General features: G+C 38.9%; 1 protein-coding gene across 1 annotated transcript in view; it reads right to left on the reverse strand.

Moving 5' to 3' along the window:
- The window catches only part of CSTPP1 (centriolar satellite-associated tubulin polyglutamylase complex regulator 1), a 78,986-nt gene that overhangs the window by 45,034 nt on the left and 11,159 nt on the right, over positions 1 to 22,793 (reverse strand). The window contains exon 3 of the mRNA XM_057364903.1: positions 9,137 to 9,267. Within this exon, the coding sequence (XP_057220886.1) occupies positions 9,137 to 9,267 (131 nt within the window). The remainder of the gene's footprint in view (positions 1 to 9,136; positions 9,268 to 22,793) is intronic.

The following is a 22,793-nucleotide window of genomic DNA, read 5'->3' on the forward strand; positions in this document are numbered from 1 at the left end:
AACTAAGTCAACATCATACTTTTAGTCAAACGTGGACATACTGAATGGAACCAAGGCCTCAAAACAAAGAGCAAAGTAGGGACTTTCTGAAAGGTTGTAAGTTTGTAGGATCCAATTATCTTGCATAACCAGAAAAGCTTTACTGGAAGAGTTCAGTGATATAGTTACAGAAACAGAAATTCAGTCAATCCTTTTAACATTACTGGGAAAAATCAGTTCCTCAAAAGAAATAAATGGCACTCCCAAGCTTATTTTACCAAAATAACTGAATGTAAAGTTTCTGTGAGTAAAACTAATAGATGAAGTGKAAGAACAGGGGGCCAGGAATTGTAGTCGCTCAAATTCCTGATGAACAAACAGAAAAAAACTTCCAGATACAGGTCAGGTCTCCATAATCCAATAAGAGACACATATTATAGTCAGGAGCACACAATATAAATCAATTGGGTTAATTTAGGAAAGCTAGGAGGTGAATTTGCAGTGATGGAAACTATAAATAACAATACATCAGAGAGAAAACCTGAAGAAGAACCTGGGATGATACAGACACAAAAATTATTTGTTCAGAGATTTTCTGTGCAGTGGACAACAATACTTAGAAAAGCAGTTATCTCTTCACTTAAAATGATAACTCCTAGCACCAAGGCTATGTCAAAGACTTATCTGCATGTGTGTAAAGGAGAGTCCTTACTCTTCTGCTCATGCTGAACACACATTCCTCCTTCATAATATTCTTCCTCAGACTGCATCTACACTGCTCACAGCATCTCAACCCAGAGATGCCAGAGTTTATTCCACAGAAATGAGCCCAGACACACCGTAACAAAATGCCCCATATATCAGCTGATCTGCTGACACTGATCAACTAGGCTCAGGCTGCTGTCAAAGCAGCTTCCAGGTCCCAAGMTAATATCTTGACATGGTGCTGAATTGTACCATAGGGAAATATAAACCCCAAGCTTAGGTTGTCTACATAAACACTGCATTACACAGCACAGACACACACTTGAAGCCAACAGCATGGAGAGAAGTATGTTTTAGGGTTCCCTGAGAAGAGATGAAGATAATGCTTTCCTCAGTTTAGGCACTGTCACATCTCAGGGTAGACTAAGAGCCAACATTGGGCTAAAAGCAGATGTGGGCTTCACAGAGACTCCTCTCTTAAAACATCTTTGCAGAGAGTCACAGTAAAAGGAATTGAGATAAAACAAGATTTTCATCTATTTTCTCCATCTCTCTCTCCCTTTCAGCATCTCTATTGCTGTAGATCAGCAATATCATAAAACATATTAATTAATGAAATAAAGGCTTCATAGACATTCTACTGGATGATTGCCTATGCATATGTAGTGTGCAGATCATCTTTCAAGACATGTCACAAATGAGAGAAGAGATAGACCAAGTTTATTTAATAAAAGAAACGTGGAGCATCCAGAATCCCAGACCAGGTCMCACAATCTAGAACTAATTTTGTTCCATGGAACTTCCACAATTTGGAATACTAACTCTTCAGGAGTTATTGGAACCTAAAAAAGTCTTAATTAAAAAAATCCATTTCAGTTGGTTTGAATAAGAATGCTGTCATAGGGATGGGAAACTTGCCAGAAGACTGCAAAGCAAATAGTAATAATTACTAGTTGCATTTTGGATAATTGCTTGGTAGAATGCAACAATGATAACTTTTTATTTAAATGTTTCGCTCAACTGGGACAAAAAGTAAAGAACATATTAATTTCATTTGCCAATGACACAACCAGTGAAGAACTGTCAAAAGACACAAAATGGCCAGAAAACATTAGCAAACAAACAGGAAAGCTTATTGGTTAAAAAAAACAAACAAACAAAAAAAAAACCTCTAGAGAGATATACATCTGAAATATGAAATTGAAAAAAAAAACCCAGTTGAAAATTAAGAAGAGCTGGTGTATGCTCAGAGACAGTTGAAAMGGAAATATAATACTGTGGCAAAAATAAATGCCAAACCAGATTAGACAAGGATGATTTTCAGTGTACTACATTTAATTTCACAAACTGCCTTGACAGAATGGCATGAACTGAATTCAGGGAGAGACTAACTGCAGACTCTATCACTGACCCACTTCTACAAATGATTACTGCAATGCATTTCAGATCTATGTAATGCAGATGTTTTAACTTACGATGCTTGTAGATATATCTCACCATCTCTAAACTGTAATCCTCCACTTATTTCTCCCCAGCTTCAGAAATCCTTTGTCCTGATACTCCAGAGTCATCAGTGCTTCCAGGCAAATCACATTGATAAATCATAAATAGCAACAGCTATAACTAAAGGGCAAAGGAACTGTGACGTGAATAAGGTTGGAGATCAATCATTTCAACTAAGGCTACTTCACTRCACAATGAGTTTCCAGAAAACACTGCATTAAAATTCACAGCTTACTTATCTTTAGGACATACTAAAAGATCTCACTGATTCATACAATATTTCCTACAATAATGGCATAAAAATCTGATTTTGTTTAAATAACAAAAAGGAAAGGAAAAAAATATTCTGATATTTACTGTGATCATCACTGTATTGTTCATCTCACTTAGCAGAGATTGGCTAAACTAAAAATGGAGATAGTGTAAGAGCTTATAGGAGGGGGAGTAAAAAAAGGCAAAGTAATTTAATATAAAGAGTAACATGTAGAAGCATTAGAATGACACTAACAAAGGAAGGGATTTTGTAACCTCAGGAAAGTAATGTTGTCAGAAAAATGCATTAAAATAGCATCTTTCAAAAATGAGCTGGGAGAACAGTGGTCCATCTAGCTCTTCTCAATCTCCAGAGTACATGAACTATATAGGTAATACATTATTTTAGTTTTTGTAAGGCATTTAGCCTCCCTGGCAAATTCAAGTGGAGCCAGTCACAGAGGCCTATCACTCTCCTCATTTCATGACATAGCTTGTGTGCTTGGTTGTGGTAAACCTCCCTTTCCACAAGCTCCAGAGACAGTAAGCCTTCCAATTTCCTAATTCAAGTGTGCAGGAGCAAAGAGCKAGCCATCACATCATGTGATGAATGTGAAAAAAACATGGCAAATTTTTAACATTTTATTTCAACATGAACAACAGCAATATGTTTTGTCTGAAGGGGAGGCAAGTGTGTGCAAAAAGGATTCTCAAGCAATACAGTCTAATGTTCCTTCTGCAGCAGTTTTACATTTCACTGCTATATCTAAGGTATCAAACAACAGCTATTTTTGCTGGAAGCAGTTCTAAATTGGGAGGGGGGAGGTGCAAAGAAAGAAAAAAGAGAAAAGCTGTTGAAAAGCACCAAAGAAAGCTGGGGCTCTAGAAAAGAAGTGCCAATGGTTCTGACTGAGCTTTCTGTTCACTTCTCAATACATCAGGCCTGGAACAAGTTTCTCAGTGCAAAATTTCTCTAATTGGCTGGAAAGCATTTAAGGAAAAATCTTTTTAATTAAAAACAGAGAACCAACAAGACATGAAAGCCATGGGGGTTGGGAGAGGCATATGYTGACCTTATGAGGCTTCACAGCAGAACTCTGCAGGGGCCGTTTAAACTGAGAAAGCACAGTTTTAATTAAAGAGTCCTGAGGAACAGACAATTCAAAAGAGCAGGTCAGATAGATTCCAAGAGGTCAATTTAAGCATAAGCAGAGGGAAAACAAGACTTCTGGCCATTCTGCCTTCCTCTGGGAGAAATCTGTTGCTAACTGATCATTATGCTTCAACAAACACTAGCTGTCCTCTAACCACATCTGTGAATGTTGCGAATCATTGGTACAAGTTAAAAGGAGGGCACAAAGGGTTATAGAGAATGGGATGACAGACSGGTGACTCTCACTACTGGGGTTCCACAGGGCTCCATCTCACACCCAGTTCTCTTCAACATCTTCAGCAATGACGTGGATGTGGGACTCAAAGGAAAACTGAGTAAGTTTGTCAATGACACTAAATTGGGAGGAGCTGTTGACTTCCTCAAGGGCAGGGAGGCCCTGCAGATAGACTCCAACAGATTAGAGAGATGGGCAATCACTAACCATATTTAACAAGGGCAAGTGCTGGATTCTGCACCTGAGAAGAGGTAATCCTGATTGTGTGTATAGACTGGGGAATGAGAGGCTGGAGAGCAGTGCCACAGGAAAAGGACATGGGGTCCTGGTCTGCGGCAAGCTGGATATGAGCCAGCAGTGCCCTGGCAGCCAGGAGGGCCAAGAGTGTCTTGGGGGGCATCAGGCACAGCATCACCAGCCGGGCAGGGGAGGGGATTGTCCTGCTCTTCTCTGCTCTGACCTGGGGTGGCCTCACCTGCAGTCCTGTGCGCAACTTTGGGCGCCACAGTACAAAAAAGATATTAAGCTGTTAGAGTTCATCCAAAGGATAGYGAAGGGTCTGGAGGCAAAGCCATATGAGGAGTGTCTGAGGTYACTTGGTCTGTTCAGCCTGGAAAAGAGACTGAGGGGAGATCTCATTGTGGTTTTCAACATCCTCACAAGGATGAGGGGCAGACATTGATCTTCTCTCTTSTGACTAGGAACAAGACTCAAGGAAATAGCATGAAGCTAAGTCAGGGAAGGTTTAGGTTGGATATTARGAAAATGTTCTCCACCCAGAGAGTGGTTGGGCTATGGAACAGGTTCCCCAAAGAAGTGGTCACAGCACCAGCCTGACAGAGTTCAAGAAGCATCTGAACAACGCTCTCAGGCACATGGCATGATTCTTGGGGTTGTCCTGTGCAAGGCCAGGAACTGGATTTGATGAGCCTGATGGGTTTCTTCCAACTCAGCATATTCTATGATTCTATCATAAGAAATTCTGTGAAGTTTTTCTTCACAAAGAAACCTCAGTTTTTTTGACACTGGATCACATTCATCTGTTTCCTTCTAGTCCTGGTATCACATTTCCAATACATGGAATCCCAGATATGCTTATGCATACTTGGAAATAGAACTCTGCATCTTACTAAGCTTCTAAAACCAGTGGAAAATCGTGTAAAATTGATCCAGCATATCACCAAAAAGAAATCCTCTTAAGAAAAAATAAACAAAACTCCCCCACCACCAAACTGTCCTTTACTTTTAGAAGTGTTATCATCACATTTATTGAAGCTAGTAATTTTTCCTTGCTATTCAGTGACAAAAGAACAAATAAATCTAATGTCCAAACAAAAGTATTTATAAAGGTCAATGTAACCAGAAYCTATCAAGTAGCAGAGCTAACACAGAAAAATAACATAAAACCTGCWATATTTCTCCATGAAGAGCTACTTCCCAGTAATTCAAAACGATAAGGAATTAAGTAGAAAAGTAACATTTACAGCAATTTTCCAAGAGAAACAGTAATGTTTGTGCATTTCAACTACTGTATACGTGGTTCTGCATATACATGGATTGTTACGTTTAAGCATCGCTTGTGTTCAGACAGATTTCTCTGTTATGGGCCATTTGAGAACTCATGGCTAGATACATCTGCTTGGGTGAATGACATGCACATTCCAAGTCAACGCATGGTCATTTCAAGACTGACAGACAAAGCAGTAAATTTCCCTGCATAAAGGAGGAGCAACTAGCAGCCAGATTAAACAATCACTTCACTCATTTGTGAGATTTTGTCTGCTTTTCCAAAATCCCAATTAAACAATCAGAAGTGGAAAGATGGGGGTTTTGTTTGGGTTTTTGTGAGTTTGTGTAAGCTTGGAAATTGTATCATCTTACATCTTTAATATTCTCCCTTGCTTCCCTCCAGCCAGGGTACAAGCTTTGATSTAAGTTATTTATTAGATTGACCTATATCCTCATAGGGCTGACATTTATGTAGTTTATCAGGGATACCTCCACAGATGGAGAAAATTAAGAAAAAGCCACCACTCACTCCTAAAACATGAAATTCAAATCTGGAATGACATTTAAAGTAAATGAGAGAGGGGGAAACAGCAGTCAACACTTTTATGACAATGGAGTAAATAAAACCAAGAATATAGTAGAAGACATGGAAGTTACTGAAAGTAATACTTTTGACAAAGGAAGACAAAAGATGCCTTCATAGCTCTTCACAGACATAAATCAAAGACAATATCAAAGAAYAGAGCAATCCCTGCCCAAAAACAAACCCAGGAGAGAAAACTGGGGCAGAGCAGAATCTTGCTGCAGAACACAAAGGGTATATTTTCATCCTTTTCTGCACACAGAAATTCCATTGACATGAAGCAGCCATTTGATGAATGACACTCCATACACCTGACACAGGGTATCAAAAGCAGAAATTCTAGTTCAGGTCTCAAAAGAAATATCCCATGTTAGCCCAAGCTATGTTGCTTCTAATTTCAGAAACAMCAGGTTGTTTATCCCATGCTCTGTTGCACAGTATATAACCCTAAGCAGAACTTCTTACCAGGACTCAATAACTTACCTACCTCCTTGTGGTGGTTTGACCTGGCTGGACACCAGGTGCCCACCGAAGCTGCTCTGTCACTCCCCTTCTTCAACAGGACAATAGAGAGAAAATATAATTATATGCTCATGGGGCAAAAGTAGGACAGGGAGAGATCACTCACCAGCTACCATCACAGGAAAAACARACTCAACTCGGGGAAATTAAATCTAATTTATTACCAATGAAATCAGGGTAGGATAATGAGAAATAAAACCAAATCTTAAATAAACCTCACAGCCAGCCCTCCCTTCTTTCTGGGTTCAACCTCCCTCCTGATTTCTTTACCATCTTCCCAYCCCCAAGTGACACAGGGAGACCAGGAATGGGGRCTGCAGTCAGTTCATCTCACATTGTCTCAGCAATTTCTATCTCCTTTCTCTCTTCCCCTCCTCCAACATGGCATTCCACCCACAAGCAACAGTTCACCAAACTTCTGCAGCATGATACCCTCCCAGGGGCTGCAGTTCATCACAAACTGCTGAGAGTAGATCCCTTCCATGGAGTGCAGTCCTTCAGGAATGCACTGCTTCAGCTTGGGTTCCCCATRGAGTCACAAGTCCTGCCAGCAAAGCTGCTCCAGTGTGGATTCCTCTCTCCACAGGCACACAGCTCCTTCCAGGAGTCTRATCAATGATGGGCTTCCCATGCAATCACAGCCAAAGAAAGAAATCTATGTCTAGTCTATGCCTGACTGTGGTAATGACCATATTTCACCCACCACATTGCACAGGTTCAGCTTCTTCTGGTTCTTAAGTGGCCATGAATGTTATGAGTTCCCCAACACGGAGTTATAGCAAAAAAAAAAAAAAACAAAAAAACCCAAACCAAACAACACTACAGCAAATAAAACTGAATTTAAAAAAAAAAATCAAGGTTCTAGTTCATAATTACTGCTAGAGAATCAGAGAAATTGGACTAAGTGGATGAAAATATTGACAGTAAGTATCTAAAGTGATGTATTTTTGTCTCTAGTTAGTGTGAAAAGATAATATATATAAATGTATAAATATACAGTTAAACGTAATATTTGCTCAGACTAAAAAGCTAAGCTATTGGACTTCAAAGTTAGAAAAATATACATTTAACTCTTCTTAGGCCACAACCAGAGCACAGCAACATCTACCTGAGCTTTTGATCCTCTGCTCAGCCTTTCTCTTCAAAGTACCTTTGTGAATTACACCTTCTTCCACAGCCTTCTCCATAATTGCATAAAACCATTAAAAGTTAAAGTGGGTATTACGTAGACATTTCAGTTCTTTTCAACCAATCCAGGTACCCTTCATCTGGCTGAGGTGGCTGCTGGATAAATGAAGCCTAATGAAAMTTTGCACTGAAAATACTGCAAGTGGATACTTTCTATCAAAGAGCTTCTTCTCATTTTTTCAATAAGGTTTACCAYTAACAGCTGCAGTTCTGGTGGGTGACTTCTTCACTGTTATCTCTAATTCCCCTGCAGAAATATGTCCTAGGAGTCTACATTTTCTTTTTCCTGACTATGACCTGTTCTCAAAACAGATATATCCTTACTGCATACTGGTTAAATTAGTATAATTTACCTGAAATATATAAAATATTATCCCTGAAGTAAATTATTTATAACATAACAAAGTACCCCTCACTGAGAAGAAGGTGTTACAGATAGTATAGTCGGTTACTTCAGTAGCTTACTACAGATTTTGTCATGTTTAACTATGATTGTTCAATTGCCAAAGATCTAGATGGCATATGCCAAAAAAGTCTTTATTCATGGTCTTGCAAACTCTGTTCATCAAACGCAGAAGTATCACAAAGCTTAACCAGAAGACAAGGTTTTATCTGTATTTAACAGATGGTTCTAGTTTTTCCTGCAAGAAGAAGTGAGGCTGAATAGCCTAGAAAAAATGAGGCTTATAGTAAAAAAAAAAACCCACCTCCATTCATATTTGTACAGCAACTTTCAGTGTATTTGCTTAAAATACTAAATTAAAAGGTAAAACTAAACATAATTTTAGTTGCATGTAGTTAGAGGAGTTTATTTTGAACTCTGGCCAGTTCTGTAATACCTAATATACCAAGTGCAATATAAGAATAGCTAGACATGATAGTACAGTGCTGACTAGTTATCTTGGCACTGGAGCTTTGTCCTTGTGGGTAGGGTTGAGGAAGAGGTCACACAGTTTTCAGTGGTCCCTCTTCCACAGCCATCAGGATTCTGCACCATCATGTAGGAGCTATGCCAGGATTAGCTCAGGGACAGCTTAGGTGGCGATGTTCACTGCCCCCCACCACTATGAACCCATGCTCCTGCAGGCTCCTAATGAAAGCACTCAGTAGCCCAAATGGCTGAGAATATCAGCACCTTCCTCCCTCATGTTCCACACTCGATGTTCTAACCCTCTCTGGGTCCCACCCACCAATCTCCAGCACATTTTTTTTCCTATCCATCCCAATGCAAAGGCCCACAATGTCCTGCCTCTGATCTATTGCTTGACATGCTGTTCTGTAACAGAAGTAGCAGCAGCAACGAAGTGCTTCTACACTACTATATTACTACTRTATTCTGGGAGAAGTTTTTACAAGTTCCACAAGAAAATGTGATGGTGTCTYCCTATTAACAATGTCAGAACATTARAACACAKTGTGAAGAGTCRGTATTTCTGCTGCATTAACAGCCTAGCTGAYGATTTTCACGTAAAGGTAGCAAGACAGCAGCAGATGCTGGAATACTTGCCTCCATTTTTCCCCACAGTTCGGAAACACCTCCAGAAGGTCCGAAGAAAAGATGCCCTGTTATGAGGGGTGGCTTGGACAAAGCTGAACTCACGGAACAAAATGTGTGTTCCTTGCCGCACGCTGTTAAAACTGTGGACATAAAGTAAAAACAAGAATGTTAGAAAGCTGAACCAACATGAATGTTCTGGGAACAACTAAAACAGTAGCAAGAAAACCACTGGCCATTATATTTTGTGAAACCAAATCTCCAAAGTTTATACCCATCTGTTCTCTAGAGAGAAGATCATTTGCAAAAACCACACATTGAAATTTAATTATAGGAATTAGAGGTTTGTGAAAGCAAAACACATTCTAAAGAATCCCAGCAAGGGGTGTCCAAGAGCCACTTATTTGAAAACAGTCCACTGGAAAATGGCTCGCCAAGAGTAACAGTTGTTTATCTGACCAGAAGATGCCCTTTCTTTTAGTACCATTTGAACTTTGCTGCTTTTCATTACAGTTTTCTTTAAATCCACAAAAAAAAGTCATCTTTAAGAGAAGCCTCAAGATTTCATTTCTAGGTTACTGAAACTTGACTGTTGGATGTATAAAATTTACYGTAGTTGTGATGAAAGACTGATTAACACATCACTAAACAACAATTTGCATTTTGAAAAGAGTAGCTGGTCATTATGATGGATCATCAATTTGACATTCACATTTTTGTATTTTAGTTACAGATTTCTAAAATATGAGCTGTAAGCACTTTAGGCTAMCTTATTACAGCAAACATTTGTCTTACAAAGGTTTCTCTGAAGTGCAAGAAGTTGTCCTTTGGGCATGGTAAAGCTCAACATACAAGAACAAAAGAAATGCAAATACAAACATTATATACCAAAACGTATAATGACAGGGTTGCCTCAAAGATAGATTTTGTGCATTTYGCTCAGCACCATGCAAGTGGGACAAAGCTTTGAAACACTCCAGAGAGATCATTAAAACATTCACTTGGGACAGCAGCTTAACTCTCCCTCATAGGAGAGAATTAATGAAAAGATACAAGTTTACTTTCATCACAGCAGATCCTCTCCATAGGTAGCATCTCCACAACAGACAAAATCCGGCGGTCAGTGTGAACCTTCTCTGTTTGCAATTTTAAATCACCTCTTTAAATATAGAGTGGAAATCACTTTATCCTTCATAGTAAAGAAAAGGGACTCACATTTGAAAGAGAATTATACCAGACAGAGTTGAGCAAAATTTTAAAAGTCATGTAACAACTGGGGCCATATGTGTGTGTTTGTATGTACGTGTGTGCATATGTGTGCGTAGAGAAGACATTCAATTTTTACAAAAGGAATCACATTTTCTCATTTTAATGTCCTGATTCTCAAACATGTGCGAGCAAACAGAATTTTTTGTCATGTGTTGAAAGGCAGTACAGAACACAGTTTCTAGCCCCCCTTCCCAGAAGGCAATGCAACTCAAATAAAGTGAGTACAATCACCTTATGATTAAGAAACACTCAGGACACCTGAATCCTGAATTCTTTCTGTAAATATCATGGATAAATACAGTATTTCATATTTATGAAACCTTATTAATGCACACTAAAGCACCAGCATTGTCCCAAGAGATTAAAATAAATAAATCATGTGCTGGATCAAAACATGCCAAAATTACATGACTATCATTGCAAGTAAAGAGTATTCCTTACAAAGTGCTGTCGCTCACTGCCTTAGAGTGAATGAGTTCAGAATAAGGGAAAGCAACTTGCAGAAAGTCCCACAAGATGCTTGTGACAAAGCTAGAAATGGAATTTCAGATCTTTTCATCCCAAACCACAGCCTGACTTCTTTCATTTCTGATCTGCATTGTTTTGCTGATGATTTGACAGGCTGATGGAGAAAAGAAGAATACAGATGTAAAAGAAGAAACTTGGCGTAATAGAAGAAAGCAGCTTTCAGAAAGATAATACATGAAAGGGAGACATTTTGGAAGAGAAAGAAAATGAAGGCACAATGATACAATTACAAGCGCCAAATTATGTTGCTCAGAACATCTACAGAAGATGCAAATTCAGGAAGCAGATCCTGGCACAATTGTAATGGAAAGGTCCAGACATGAAGCTAACATACTATTAATTCAGAGCAGACAGCCCTGCTATATTACTCCTTRTTTTTAACAGGCAAAAACTCCAGTCACTTGCATTTGCAGCATGGGATGGCTCTAAACCTACCAGGCAGGAGGGTATGATATCATTTGTTGCTTATTCAGTTAGAAGAGTGGGTGGATATGCTGGAACATCAGCACACCTGGATATGCTGACAGCCAAATGCCGCCAGCTAGTTGAGTAAAGGAGGATTTTGTTTAACTATACAATGAAAGAATTTTTCCCTAAAAGCTCAAGACTTCAAGCTTGGAAGTCAGAATTTTATCCCAGTTAAGATGCTACATTTCAAAGACAGTAATTTATAAATTCCTTTTTATTAGTAAGAGTTCAGCTCAAAGGAGCCAGCACATGATGGAGCTATCCAGCAAGCACCCCAATAACAAATCAACAGATCTATGCTCAGGCAGAGTCAAGATCACTACAAGGGACATGAATACTATATATTTTGAATAAACCATATATGTTGAAATTCCTTTATCTTGGGCAGATGGGCAGTATCAAAATAACTTGGCCACCTTTTCTTTAACAGCTGCCCAGAGGTGAAGCTACCATTAATGTGGCAAGCTTACAGGTAAACGTTTCTGGAAGAAAGAAATTATGACAACTCAAAGTTGTTAACAGGTATTCCAACAGCAGGTAAGGTATATGACCAACACTTTATCTATGGTTTTTATATACATATAAACAGATGTCTTTTCCAATTCCTTTTGAATACAAAAATGAAACAAACTGCACAGAGGAATGGCTTAAGTAAGCAAGACATCAACAACAGAGGAACAAATTTAGCCATTAAGCTCAATCGTTCTCAGCAACTTTAACAGCTGCTGGGATTCTTACTGATATGCAACATAYCCAGGCTATGCTTGTGGAATGGCACATGCATGTGAGAGGAAGAAAAGTTTTGGAAAGATACTGTGATAAAACAGCTCCAGCTTTCAAAAAATGGCTGTTCTGGGATTTCTAGCACTCAGGTGCTGCTTCTCTGAACAGAGCAGCTTTCATAAGGGTTTGTCTTTTGTGTMATTACATTTCGGCAACCTGCCAGAGTTCAGAAACTTTCAAGCACTCTTTTCAAACCTTTAGACTTCTAAATAGATTGTAATGGTCCCAGGATGCTATGGTAACATCCCATTTGAAACCCATTACAGCAGTTAGCCACTGCCTGCTGAACTCGGGCAAAGCCAAATATCCATAATGCAGGGAATCCCAAGTCCTCGAGAAGCATGGAAGAGCTTGCCAGGACCCTGCTGTCCCCCTAGCAGGTGCCACCTTTGGTTACCATATGAAGAGCTGAACAAGCTCACAGGACYCCTCCTCTATTAAATGGAAAACAAGGAACAATAATATTTTTTCCTTAACTTATAGCATTACTGCTTGCATTATCTATCAAGAGCATGATGAWGAAAATAATTTTGAAGGCTTATGCTGATTTTCAGCATGAACGATTTACACACATACACACTCYTTTTCTTGCAGCTACACAAGTGTCTAAGTTATTAAAACAGAGTTAAGTGTCTTAAGCAAAAATAAGTTAGTCTCAAATGCAAAGTTACYATCAGAGGCTATGTCTCAACTGACCAAAACATCTGTAGAGAAAAACARTGTGGAGGATTTGATGTCAACATTATGGGCACACCAGGATTTGTTCTTTCCTGAGACATGCTCTGGACTAGTTCTAATCTAGTCCCATGGACTGAATGCTCATTTGCAGAAGGAACACATCTTCCAGTTTAGCTCCATCTGGAAGGAACTCAGAGCTCTAAGACTACTTCATAGTGTGAACTAAAGCACAGTAAGTAGGGATAATCAGGAGTATTAGGATTAGAGACTATGGTACAATGGGTAACAAAGAACTAGCTCTAGCAATAGGAAAATACTGAAATACAAAAGGCTTTAAAAACAAGGCCATTTTTGTCATTAAATAAGTCATCCACAACAAAGCATCCCCAAATGATCAATCGAAATTACCCCAAGGCTATGCTCTGCAATAGCAAAGTGAGGTTTACCTTGCCTAGAAGGAACCCTGAGAGGGAACACTTCAAACCGTAGGTGTCACTGGGTAGTGAAAAAAAAAATCACTGTTGTACTGATTAAATTACTGCTGTATAAATCTAGTTAAGATCATTCTATTCTTCACCTACTGGTTTAAATGTACTACAGTATTTGCAATATTCAGATGAATCATTGGACTGTTTCTTTAGCTATCCCTCTCAGAAGGTAGTGTAGGACCATTAGCATTCCTCAATTCAAAGCCATTGTATCAAGGCTTTTTAAAATTCCACAGATCTTAGAACTTGGGACACTGAGGTCAGCCTCAAGGAAACCACCATCTTCCTCTAATGAAATTAGCAGTGCTTTTTAGGCATTTCCTAGGAAATGTGTTAAGACAAAACAGATGCTAAAAGTCATTCCTGATGACTGGCTTAAAGGGAAAATAGTGGGGTTTTTTTAACAACCAGGCAGATAGGAAATCATTAACACTCAAAACTTTGGCAAGACTGGGTGATACAACACTGCAAATACAGAGATTGGATTTTTTGAGATCCTTTCTGTCTCACCCACTCAAGTTTACTTCAGCTGAAGGGTTTGGAAAAAAAGGAAAAGGCGTGACACAAGTTTTAACTAGTGTTTTCAGACTTCTTGATAATGGCTAGGAATCTCTGTATTCATGGCAGACATAATACAGGTGGTACAGAGATTATCTCATGTACTGGGATGAAGGAGATGAACCACACCACCTGTGACACAGCTCAGAGGAGGCAGTGAACAAGCTTTCTTATGTTGCTTTGTAGCAAATCAAATCCTCTGAAACCAGTTTGCAGATTCTGGAGAAGGAAAGGATTAAAGGAGTTGCTATGCTTGCTTGTTATTACCCAGAAAGCCTTCATCTTTTTTAGAGTCCCCCTCCCCAAATTTTTCATATGCTAGGTCAGTATTTTAACACCTCAAGGCTTCCAAATCACAAGCTAAAATGACAGTACTGTGTTGAATTATTAGCCCAGGATTAAAAAAAAAAATAAAAAAAATAAAAGGCAAATGGGGAGGGGGGGACGCGGGAATCTCTAAAAACAGAGGCCTTTTGATCAGAGCAGCATCCTGCAGTTTGCTGTAACTCAAGCTGACCATTCTTATATAGCAGGAATTAAGGACTCCCCCTGCCAGGCAGGGCCCTATTAAAACACAATAGCTGTTTGAAAAGGGTAAGCAAGCTGATATGGATATAATAGGCCACATATTGGGGCCCCTTTCTACTGTGAAATAAAGCTTCTTCTTAGAATTATGAGCTGGGAAGCCTAGCATTCAGGAAGATGGGAAAGGGCATACAATGAAAGACCGTAAATAGCCCTGCAGAAGGCCTCCAAGGTGCTTAAGGGAAAAGTAAAGAAGCCTTCACAGATAAGCATCAATCACCCATAACCAGCTCTTTCAGTCTGATCAGGTGCAATTTCAGACTACGTGGTGTTTCGGCAAGGAGAGGTCTTGCTGATATAAACAGAGATTTATTTTTTACAGTAGGAAACTGTGTAAGTTGCACACCACAGGAACAGCTGYAGAAACACCATTATAACTAGCTTTTACAGTGACCACTGCAAGTTGCTWCTCAGTTTCCCTCAAAAAACCCTGCCTTTTTCTGCCCAAACCTAAACTAAATACACAAATAATAAAYCAATCCGGAATTATAACTACACAAGGAAATCTGATAACTCTCCAGCTGATGTTTAGTATTTGAYCAGTCTGGTCTAACTTGACATTTTCGGGCAAGAAGAAAATTCCTTACTGAACTGCTCTATAACCCTCTATATTCTGAGGGTTTGGGAGATTCAAGTCCTCTGTAGCTTCATTATCATATGGCCATGATCTCCATTCTTTGGCTTCCTTTATTAACCAACAAGTATTTCTGTCCTCCCTGTCATGCTGTGGAATTCATTCACTAGCTTCAAGATGCTACTGAAACCATACAGTGAACCTGTGGCAAGGGTGAGAAGATGGCAGGAAATGAAAAATGCTATTAAAAACACAAGCTACACTAATAACATTCAGATTTTCTCTAGTCTAACAGTTCTAGCTGTGGAAATTAGCTGTGGAAAGTARCTGTGGAATCCACATAGGCTGGAGATGGATTTGATACCAAAGCAGAAATGCGCACCAAAGGAGGCGCATGGATTTGAAAATTATTGAGTACCTGCACCCATCTTGAACTCGTGAGATCAAAGCATAATGCCAAGCAAAGGCAAAAYGACTTCTCAGAAAGTTGAGGCTAAAGTGTAAGTACAAGTAAGGGCCTGCTTGTTCCATTCTGCATCAAGTCTTCTATATCTCCCATTGTAAGACAGTCCCATGTTTTATAAATTGGACTTTTAGTTACTTTAAAAGGTAGCAGCACAATCATGTTGTGACTGTGATGATCCAWGGAATACTGAAATATAACTGAATACCCGTTCCAAAGAAATTCAATACTAGTGCCATGAAAACAGATTCCATATTTACTCATTTCAGTCTTGGTGTGACTGGAGAATTTCACAAGAAAAAATTTACAACCAGTACTCTCTCACCTATTCAGTTGCTTTGGCAAGAACTATAGCACATCAAAGACTGAGCAGCTTCCAATATTTTCATCATGGCAACAAATGAACCTTGCCAAAATTCCTTAATATAGATGAAGTTACATCATTTGACATTAATGCTAACTCTGCATTTAGAGATTGCTTAGCTAAATCACTTTGTGCACACTACAACTGCTTGGCTACAGTGTTGACCAGCTACAGTTTGTTTAATTCATTTGAAGATAGACAATAAGATTAATTTTGTAGAACATGAGGTTATTGCAAGTCTCTAAAGCTAATGTGTTCTGGGATTTGTATGGTTTCAACACAGCACTGCAGGAAAATCTCAGGTTCTCTGAAGACATGCTGATTTCCAGAAACTAGACTTTTGTTGCTATTGTTTAGTTTTGCTTTTAAAGAAAAGGAAGACAAATCACATTTTAAAAACACATTTTTCAAACTTGCAAGTCTTTTAGTGTTTGGTATTCATGGAGATGCAGACATAGGTGAGGGGTTTTATCCTGTAAWAAATAAGGAATCCTATTATGGAATCTTATCAGATCCCATTGCTGCAAGCATTTGCTGATTTTTACAGTTTGCCGATCAAATTTAGGAGAAATTTTACGTTTGTTGGCTTTGTCCKCAAGGGAACACATATATTCTTAGCAAAGCAATTAGAAATGTTCCTCAAGGTTTTCTGCGATGCCTCAACATTTTGCAGCCTAAGAATAAACACAAAAGTCCTTCCAACAACACAAAACTGGAAAAAAATCCCAAACCAACAACAAAAAAAACAACTTCAATTCTGATCCATCTTTCCTTAAAGATTTTTCTGGGAAAAATGAAGTGTTCCTCAAATTTACATTACTTGATTCCAATTTAATAGAAAGTCTTACAGGTTTAGACAAATGGAAGCCAAGAACTCTAAAACTGATCTCCTATATAGATAAAGTAGCCTAGACCCGTGCCAAAGTGCTTCATTAAAATAAACCAAGTGAGTCAGTAATACAGAGAGAGGTATTGCTGTTAAGGAAGTTATGTATCCAACAGTGGTTCTCTTATGGCTTGAGACCTCAAAAGCTTTATTGAAAGAAATAGTACACTAAAATATTACTAACAGCAAATGATAAAATTATGCCTTTAATTCTTAAGAATAATGAACCCCCCCAACATACAATATAAGGAAGAGCACCAATGTGTACCCAACTTTCTACACTGTTAYGTTTTTCCAAAGATGCTATTCTCGTGTGCATTTCTACTAAGTTCCATTTGCCAATTTCACACTACTAAAACAGTTTTCTTCAAATCACTACGAGAAATAGAAGGAAATACAATCTTTGCAGCATATGACCAAGCATGAAGTGAGATTACTGCTTTATATACACATTGCAGCTTGTATGCAAAAGACTGCAAATAGTCCCACTATATCTGTAGTGGATACATCACTATTTACCTTTCTCATATTTTCCTATATATTCCAACAGTGACTCAGCAAGCACAACTGAGCAATTTTCCAGAATGATGGAGAAATTTGCTTGTAAAACAGTTACATCARCACTGAACATCTAATTTGCATCATGGAAAACTCTACCACAGACATTCCCTATGTAAGATTTTGAGAGGTCCCCAATTCTGACTTGAGGGCCCTTTCACTTCTGCAAGGATACAAACAAAAGCAGAGGTACATGATGAGAAATGCAAGAACTAGGGCAAGAAATAGACAACACCACAGATATTTAAAAAAGCAGACTAATGGAGAAAATAAAACTAAACAAAAGACTCTGTGGCATCCCCAAAAGGGTGTGATGCGCATTGCCAGCTCATGTCCAGCCTCTTATCCACCAGCACCCCCAAGGCCTTCTCAGCAGGGTTGTACTTGATCTGTTCATCYCCCAGCATCTGTAAGTTTATACATTTGAAGTCACCAAAATCTGATTTTAACTCCCAGCTGGGACCACATACTTCTCCAAATTTGTACTAGTAATATCAGAAACTATGACAAAAAGCAATAAAAAATTGGAAGCATAAACATAATTATAMTAGAGTTAAACACTAAAACTAGGGAGAGCATAGAACATTCAGCTCTTGTCCAGAGAAAAAGCACAAACACTGTTAACTCAAATATATATGGTCTTGATGCTTGTACCATTTGCCACATTCCTGGACTTTGGCTTTTGGGAAATTGCAAATTTTTCTTTCTAGTCTCATTAGCTATCCCCACTGCCTGTATGCAGTTGGAATTAACCTAAAGGAAGCTCAATTTCATGGCATATGTGTTGCATTTCAACCTTCAAGTGTGTAAGAACAAAATATATCAAACTATATAAGGCCTCCATAAAATAGTCAGCCAACTCCTGCTSCAACGATTCTGACAAAGACCACAAACAAATAGGCAATTTCCATGATGTAAAAGAATAGGAAAGAAGTGGGCAAAGACTGCTACACTAGTGAATATATACTAAGAGCATCATAATCTATCACAGTGCACATGGAAGTTGTGATTATCTCTCTTCAAAGGGCAAGAGCACAGCATCGGTCAAGTCAGTGTATAAGCGCAGAGCTATCTACAGATAACTACCTCGTGCTGAAAAGATGATGATATCAAGTGTTAACATTCAAATGGCAAATCCTGCAGATTCTTCTGTCACCAAAACAGAAGTTTCTTAAATAGAATATATTACCATACRGAGCATCACTGGTAAATGATGCCTTATAAGTTCAGTTCCGTTACTGCTTTGCTATAAGTCTTCCAAGATGGTCCTGCTTACCAAAAAGATTCTGTACTTTTATATCCTCCCTGCATTTCTTTGCAAGGGTCTGGACGCATCTGAGTATCCACTCACCTGTAAGATTCTCAAGAATGTGGTATGAAAACACTGCATTTTCTAATACATTGGAAATATCTACAAACCACAGTGGGAATCAGTGTGCTATTGCCATTAATATATGCATTTTTTCCAACTGTTTACTCAACAGTAATTATCCCAATCAGCATATTTGTCAGGTTAGGACTTGTTGCAATGTTTGTTACGAAGAAACAACTCTGGGAAAATCAGGAGTTCATAGATCCTGGCTGTCATATCAAAATCCCAGTGCTGTTTCTGCCATTAAGCAATTCTATGATAAAAAAATTGGGTGACAGATCTACAGATTCCAGACAAAATTCACATGATTTAAATCACAGAGTTATCTACAGCCCCCGGATCTTCCATAGCTCTCATACAACGAACATACCCCATGCACAGTGGACAGGAAATATTGACATCCCATTTCTAAGGTGGTCTGGAGAAATTATATTACAAGAAAGAGAGTTTTCCCTTCTGACAATGCTTCTCTGTAGAAGTGAGACTGGAAGGCAACAAAGAGACTAACAGAAAGGCTTTGTGTCCATTAGCAACACTCTTAGTGGAGAAATATGCAATTACTGTAGGTTCCCCAGAAAGATTTATCARCAAATTCAGTCCTGCAAATCCATGTACTCTGTGGAGAGACACTTTCAAAATGTTTCTTTCACAGCAACTTATTCACTTTAGCTGCAAAATCTCCTCAGAGCTTCTGGCACAAATGCTGTGTCTGAGTTCATATATTCATTCTCTTTCCACTGATAACTAAAGAGCAAAGGAGAGGCAGACAGCAGTCTTACGCAGTGCCCTAGGGATCAAGGAATCCCAAGTAAAAGCCTGTCAGGAACCATCAAGCACATTATCCCRGCCGAGATTTTCAGCCCAAAGGGCTGCTCCACAGCTAGGTCATTGACAGCCGATCACAAGGCTCAGTCTTGCATTGAGTGGGATAATTTTATCTTTTTCTCTCCAGGGCAGAAGACATATAGGAATCCTATTTGAAGAACACATGAAATTGTGGGGTTTCTTGCAATTGTTCAAAAGATAACATCAGCAAGAATATCAGTATTTTAGGTGATATCCTAGAAGTGTTAATATCATACAGATACTACTGCTTTGCCCAAAACACGATGAACTAACACTGCAAAAAAATCCAACAACCAATGCCTCTCCCCCAAATACTTGTACTGCAAAATTCTAATGAATGGCTCCATCTCCCAGAAAGGAAATCTGGCACAACTTGTCAAAGCCCTAAGGACCTTCTCACTACTGTTTTTGCTGTTTATACTGTAATTGTACAAAGCACAGAGTCGACATTGTACAATGCTAGGTGCTGTAAAGTACATGCAGTACAGTATCATTTCTGTCTTGAAGAGCTTATATTATCCTTGCRAACAAGACAAAACAAGTTACTGTGAAAAGAGGAAAGATGCAGAGCAGATGACAGCAAGATGATGATGGTGATAAGGMCTACATACACAGATGCAAAGAAAAAAGAAAATTGATGGCTCTAAGCTAGCTCTAAGAATCTCTCCTCTTTATAAGCAGATAATTCAGCTTATTTCCAGTTGCCAATTAAGGTTGTCTTCAGTGAGTGGCTTMGTTCTCATGGGCATCCCATCTGTCTTGTTCCTGGCCCTTCCCCCCTGCCCTCTTTCCCTAAGGGTATTAAGACTTTTTTAAAGAGGAGGACATTGTTTACTCTACAGATTTATTTCTGTAATGTTGTATAGCAATAAAGGACTGAACAAGCCAAAAGTTTGTCTGATACCAAAGCCTGTGTCTACWGCCAGAGAAAGCCAAGGGAGCGGTATCACATTTGTCCCTAAGGAAAGAGATGAACAAATTGTTCCAGCCAATCCAGAGAGCAAGAGAAAATGAGGTACTTTTATTGCTAGAAGCTGATACTTCTCACTATGATAACATCTTCCTTCCCAAGGATTCTAAACTATACAGCACTGGCAGTCCTGTTACTAGGAACAAAGCAAATGTTCCTTTCTGTGAAACAGGGCTCTACACAGTGCAGAGTTGGTATTTTGAATTGCCAGGCACACAACAGATCTAAAAGCAGTATCTGCCCCTCAATCCTGTCAAACACACATCACAGATGCCTTCTCTGATAAATACTGTTAAAATGTCACACAAGATCCAGCAGGGGCGTTCAAGCTAGAGCCAGCAGAAACATCCCCGACAGAAAAAGGGCATCTCAGACAATGGTTTGCAGAATCCAGTAAAACTAGTGCTACATCTAAAGCTAAAAGCAAGATGTTTTTCTCAACCATGCTCCAGCTGGCAGGTGGTCAGGAGACATTTCACCAGAAACTAAAGAAAAGAAGTGTTTTGGGACAAGAATATAGCCTCACAAAAAAAAAAAAAAGTCTATTCCCATAACTCCAATTCACTTGTGTTTCATTCATCAAACAAACAATAAAAGTTGCAGAGAAAACAGTTTCCTAACCAAGGTGCATTATGATTTCTGAGCTTTCCAAGGAGTCCTGAACAGAGCAGCACATTTACCTGCATGCTGGAAGAAAACATTTCGGGAAAAGGGTTAGCCTACAAGAAAAGTAAAATGTATTAGAAGGAAGTCTCTTTGACTTTTTTTTTCTTKCTTCTTTAAGCTGAAATGAAAAAAAAAAAGACACACAGACTGCCTTTAAGATCCCAGAAAATATAAAGTGGGATGCTATACACATTCTCTCTGCGTGATCAAATGCATTAGCATGGGGGCCCTGTTTTTCTTCAGTATAGGAAAGATCAAGAAAACAGGATGATAAATAATGTATAGGGGGAACATATTCCTTTAAGATATGTTGGCACAGACATTAGGCTGGAAAAAGTAAAGCAGCATTAGTGTGTAATTACACAGAGGGTTTTCAAGAGACTGCATTTCATGCAGATTCAAGAGCAGAGCTGAGATTTTTCAGGCTTGTAATGAACAAATACCAGTAGCATTTTAGAATATCTATATAATCAAGATTAGTCCTAAGAGAGGCATAATTTTACTTGTTTAACTAAAAGATGTGGGTTAATTGGCAGGAGGGTGATTGATCCCTATTCCTCTAAGGGTCAGGAGTGAGCCAGATGAGGGAAGCCTCAAGGTACTCCCAAGATTGAAAGCAGATGTCCATGTGATTGGGACAAATGAACACTGGAATAAAGCAAGAGAAAGAACTATCCTTGAAGACTAAAACTGTTCTGGAAGGAAAACTATAGAAATTAAGGTCAGTTCTCCGCAATCAGCAATCCCAGTGTGAGATGGTGGATAACAGTGTAATACATAGCCAATTCCATCTCTTTGAAACAACTGGAAACACTCATTGCCAGCAAAACACTTCCTGCTTGATACATACAGAGCTACATGACCACRTAATTTTCAGTTCTGAAATTTCACTCATGTATGCTAAGCTCCAACAAAATTTTCTTATTTACTCAAAAAAATAGTTGTTGCTCAAAAAATGGAATTGACTCATGGTAAAGAGGGGCATTGCAATGCGTGATGGAAATGCCGTCAGGTGGCTCTTCAGCAGTGAATCCAGTGGAGGGGTCCATGGAACACCACTATATTGAACAGCATGCCCTCTGAGAAGAGTTTGGAGAATATGTAACACCTGTCCTTGACAGACTAATTTCAATTTCTGAAAAGTTACAGAATTAATTATTTTACCCCACAAACACTTTTTTAAAAAGTTGCTTGTTTGGGCCTGCCTGCTAACTTTCTAAACCCTGGGCTTGGTCTCTAATTTTAAGTGAGCATAAATAGGGAAAGGGAAAAACTGGATGTCCTAGTACCAAGTCCCTCCATCTCAAATCACTGCAGCATACTTCAAAACATGCACATTCCAATCCTCTCCCTAAGAAAAACATGGATTAAGGAAAACACTGGGAGAGTGCCCATAAACCTTCTGGAATTTCAAAGTTATCTTTCAGTTTTGAAGATGCTGAGACTAAAGATCAAGTTTATTTGCTTGGGAGGGAAGTGTAGCCTTCAAAGCACAGCCTGAACCAATGTTGATAGTTGTGTGGATGAGCAGAAATCTTCCAGGCAGTGACAGCTCACCACCAAGCTCTGGGTGCCAGAACACATAACATTTTCATAGCATGAAACTTTGCATT

Source organism: Malurus melanocephalus, unplaced genomic scaffold, assembly GCF_030028575.1.
Source record: "Malurus melanocephalus ecotype Western Australia unplaced genomic scaffold, MMel_1.1 scaffold_2, whole genome shotgun sequence".
In the NCBI taxonomy this organism is placed as follows: Eukaryota; Metazoa; Chordata; class Aves; order Passeriformes; family Maluridae; genus Malurus; species Malurus melanocephalus.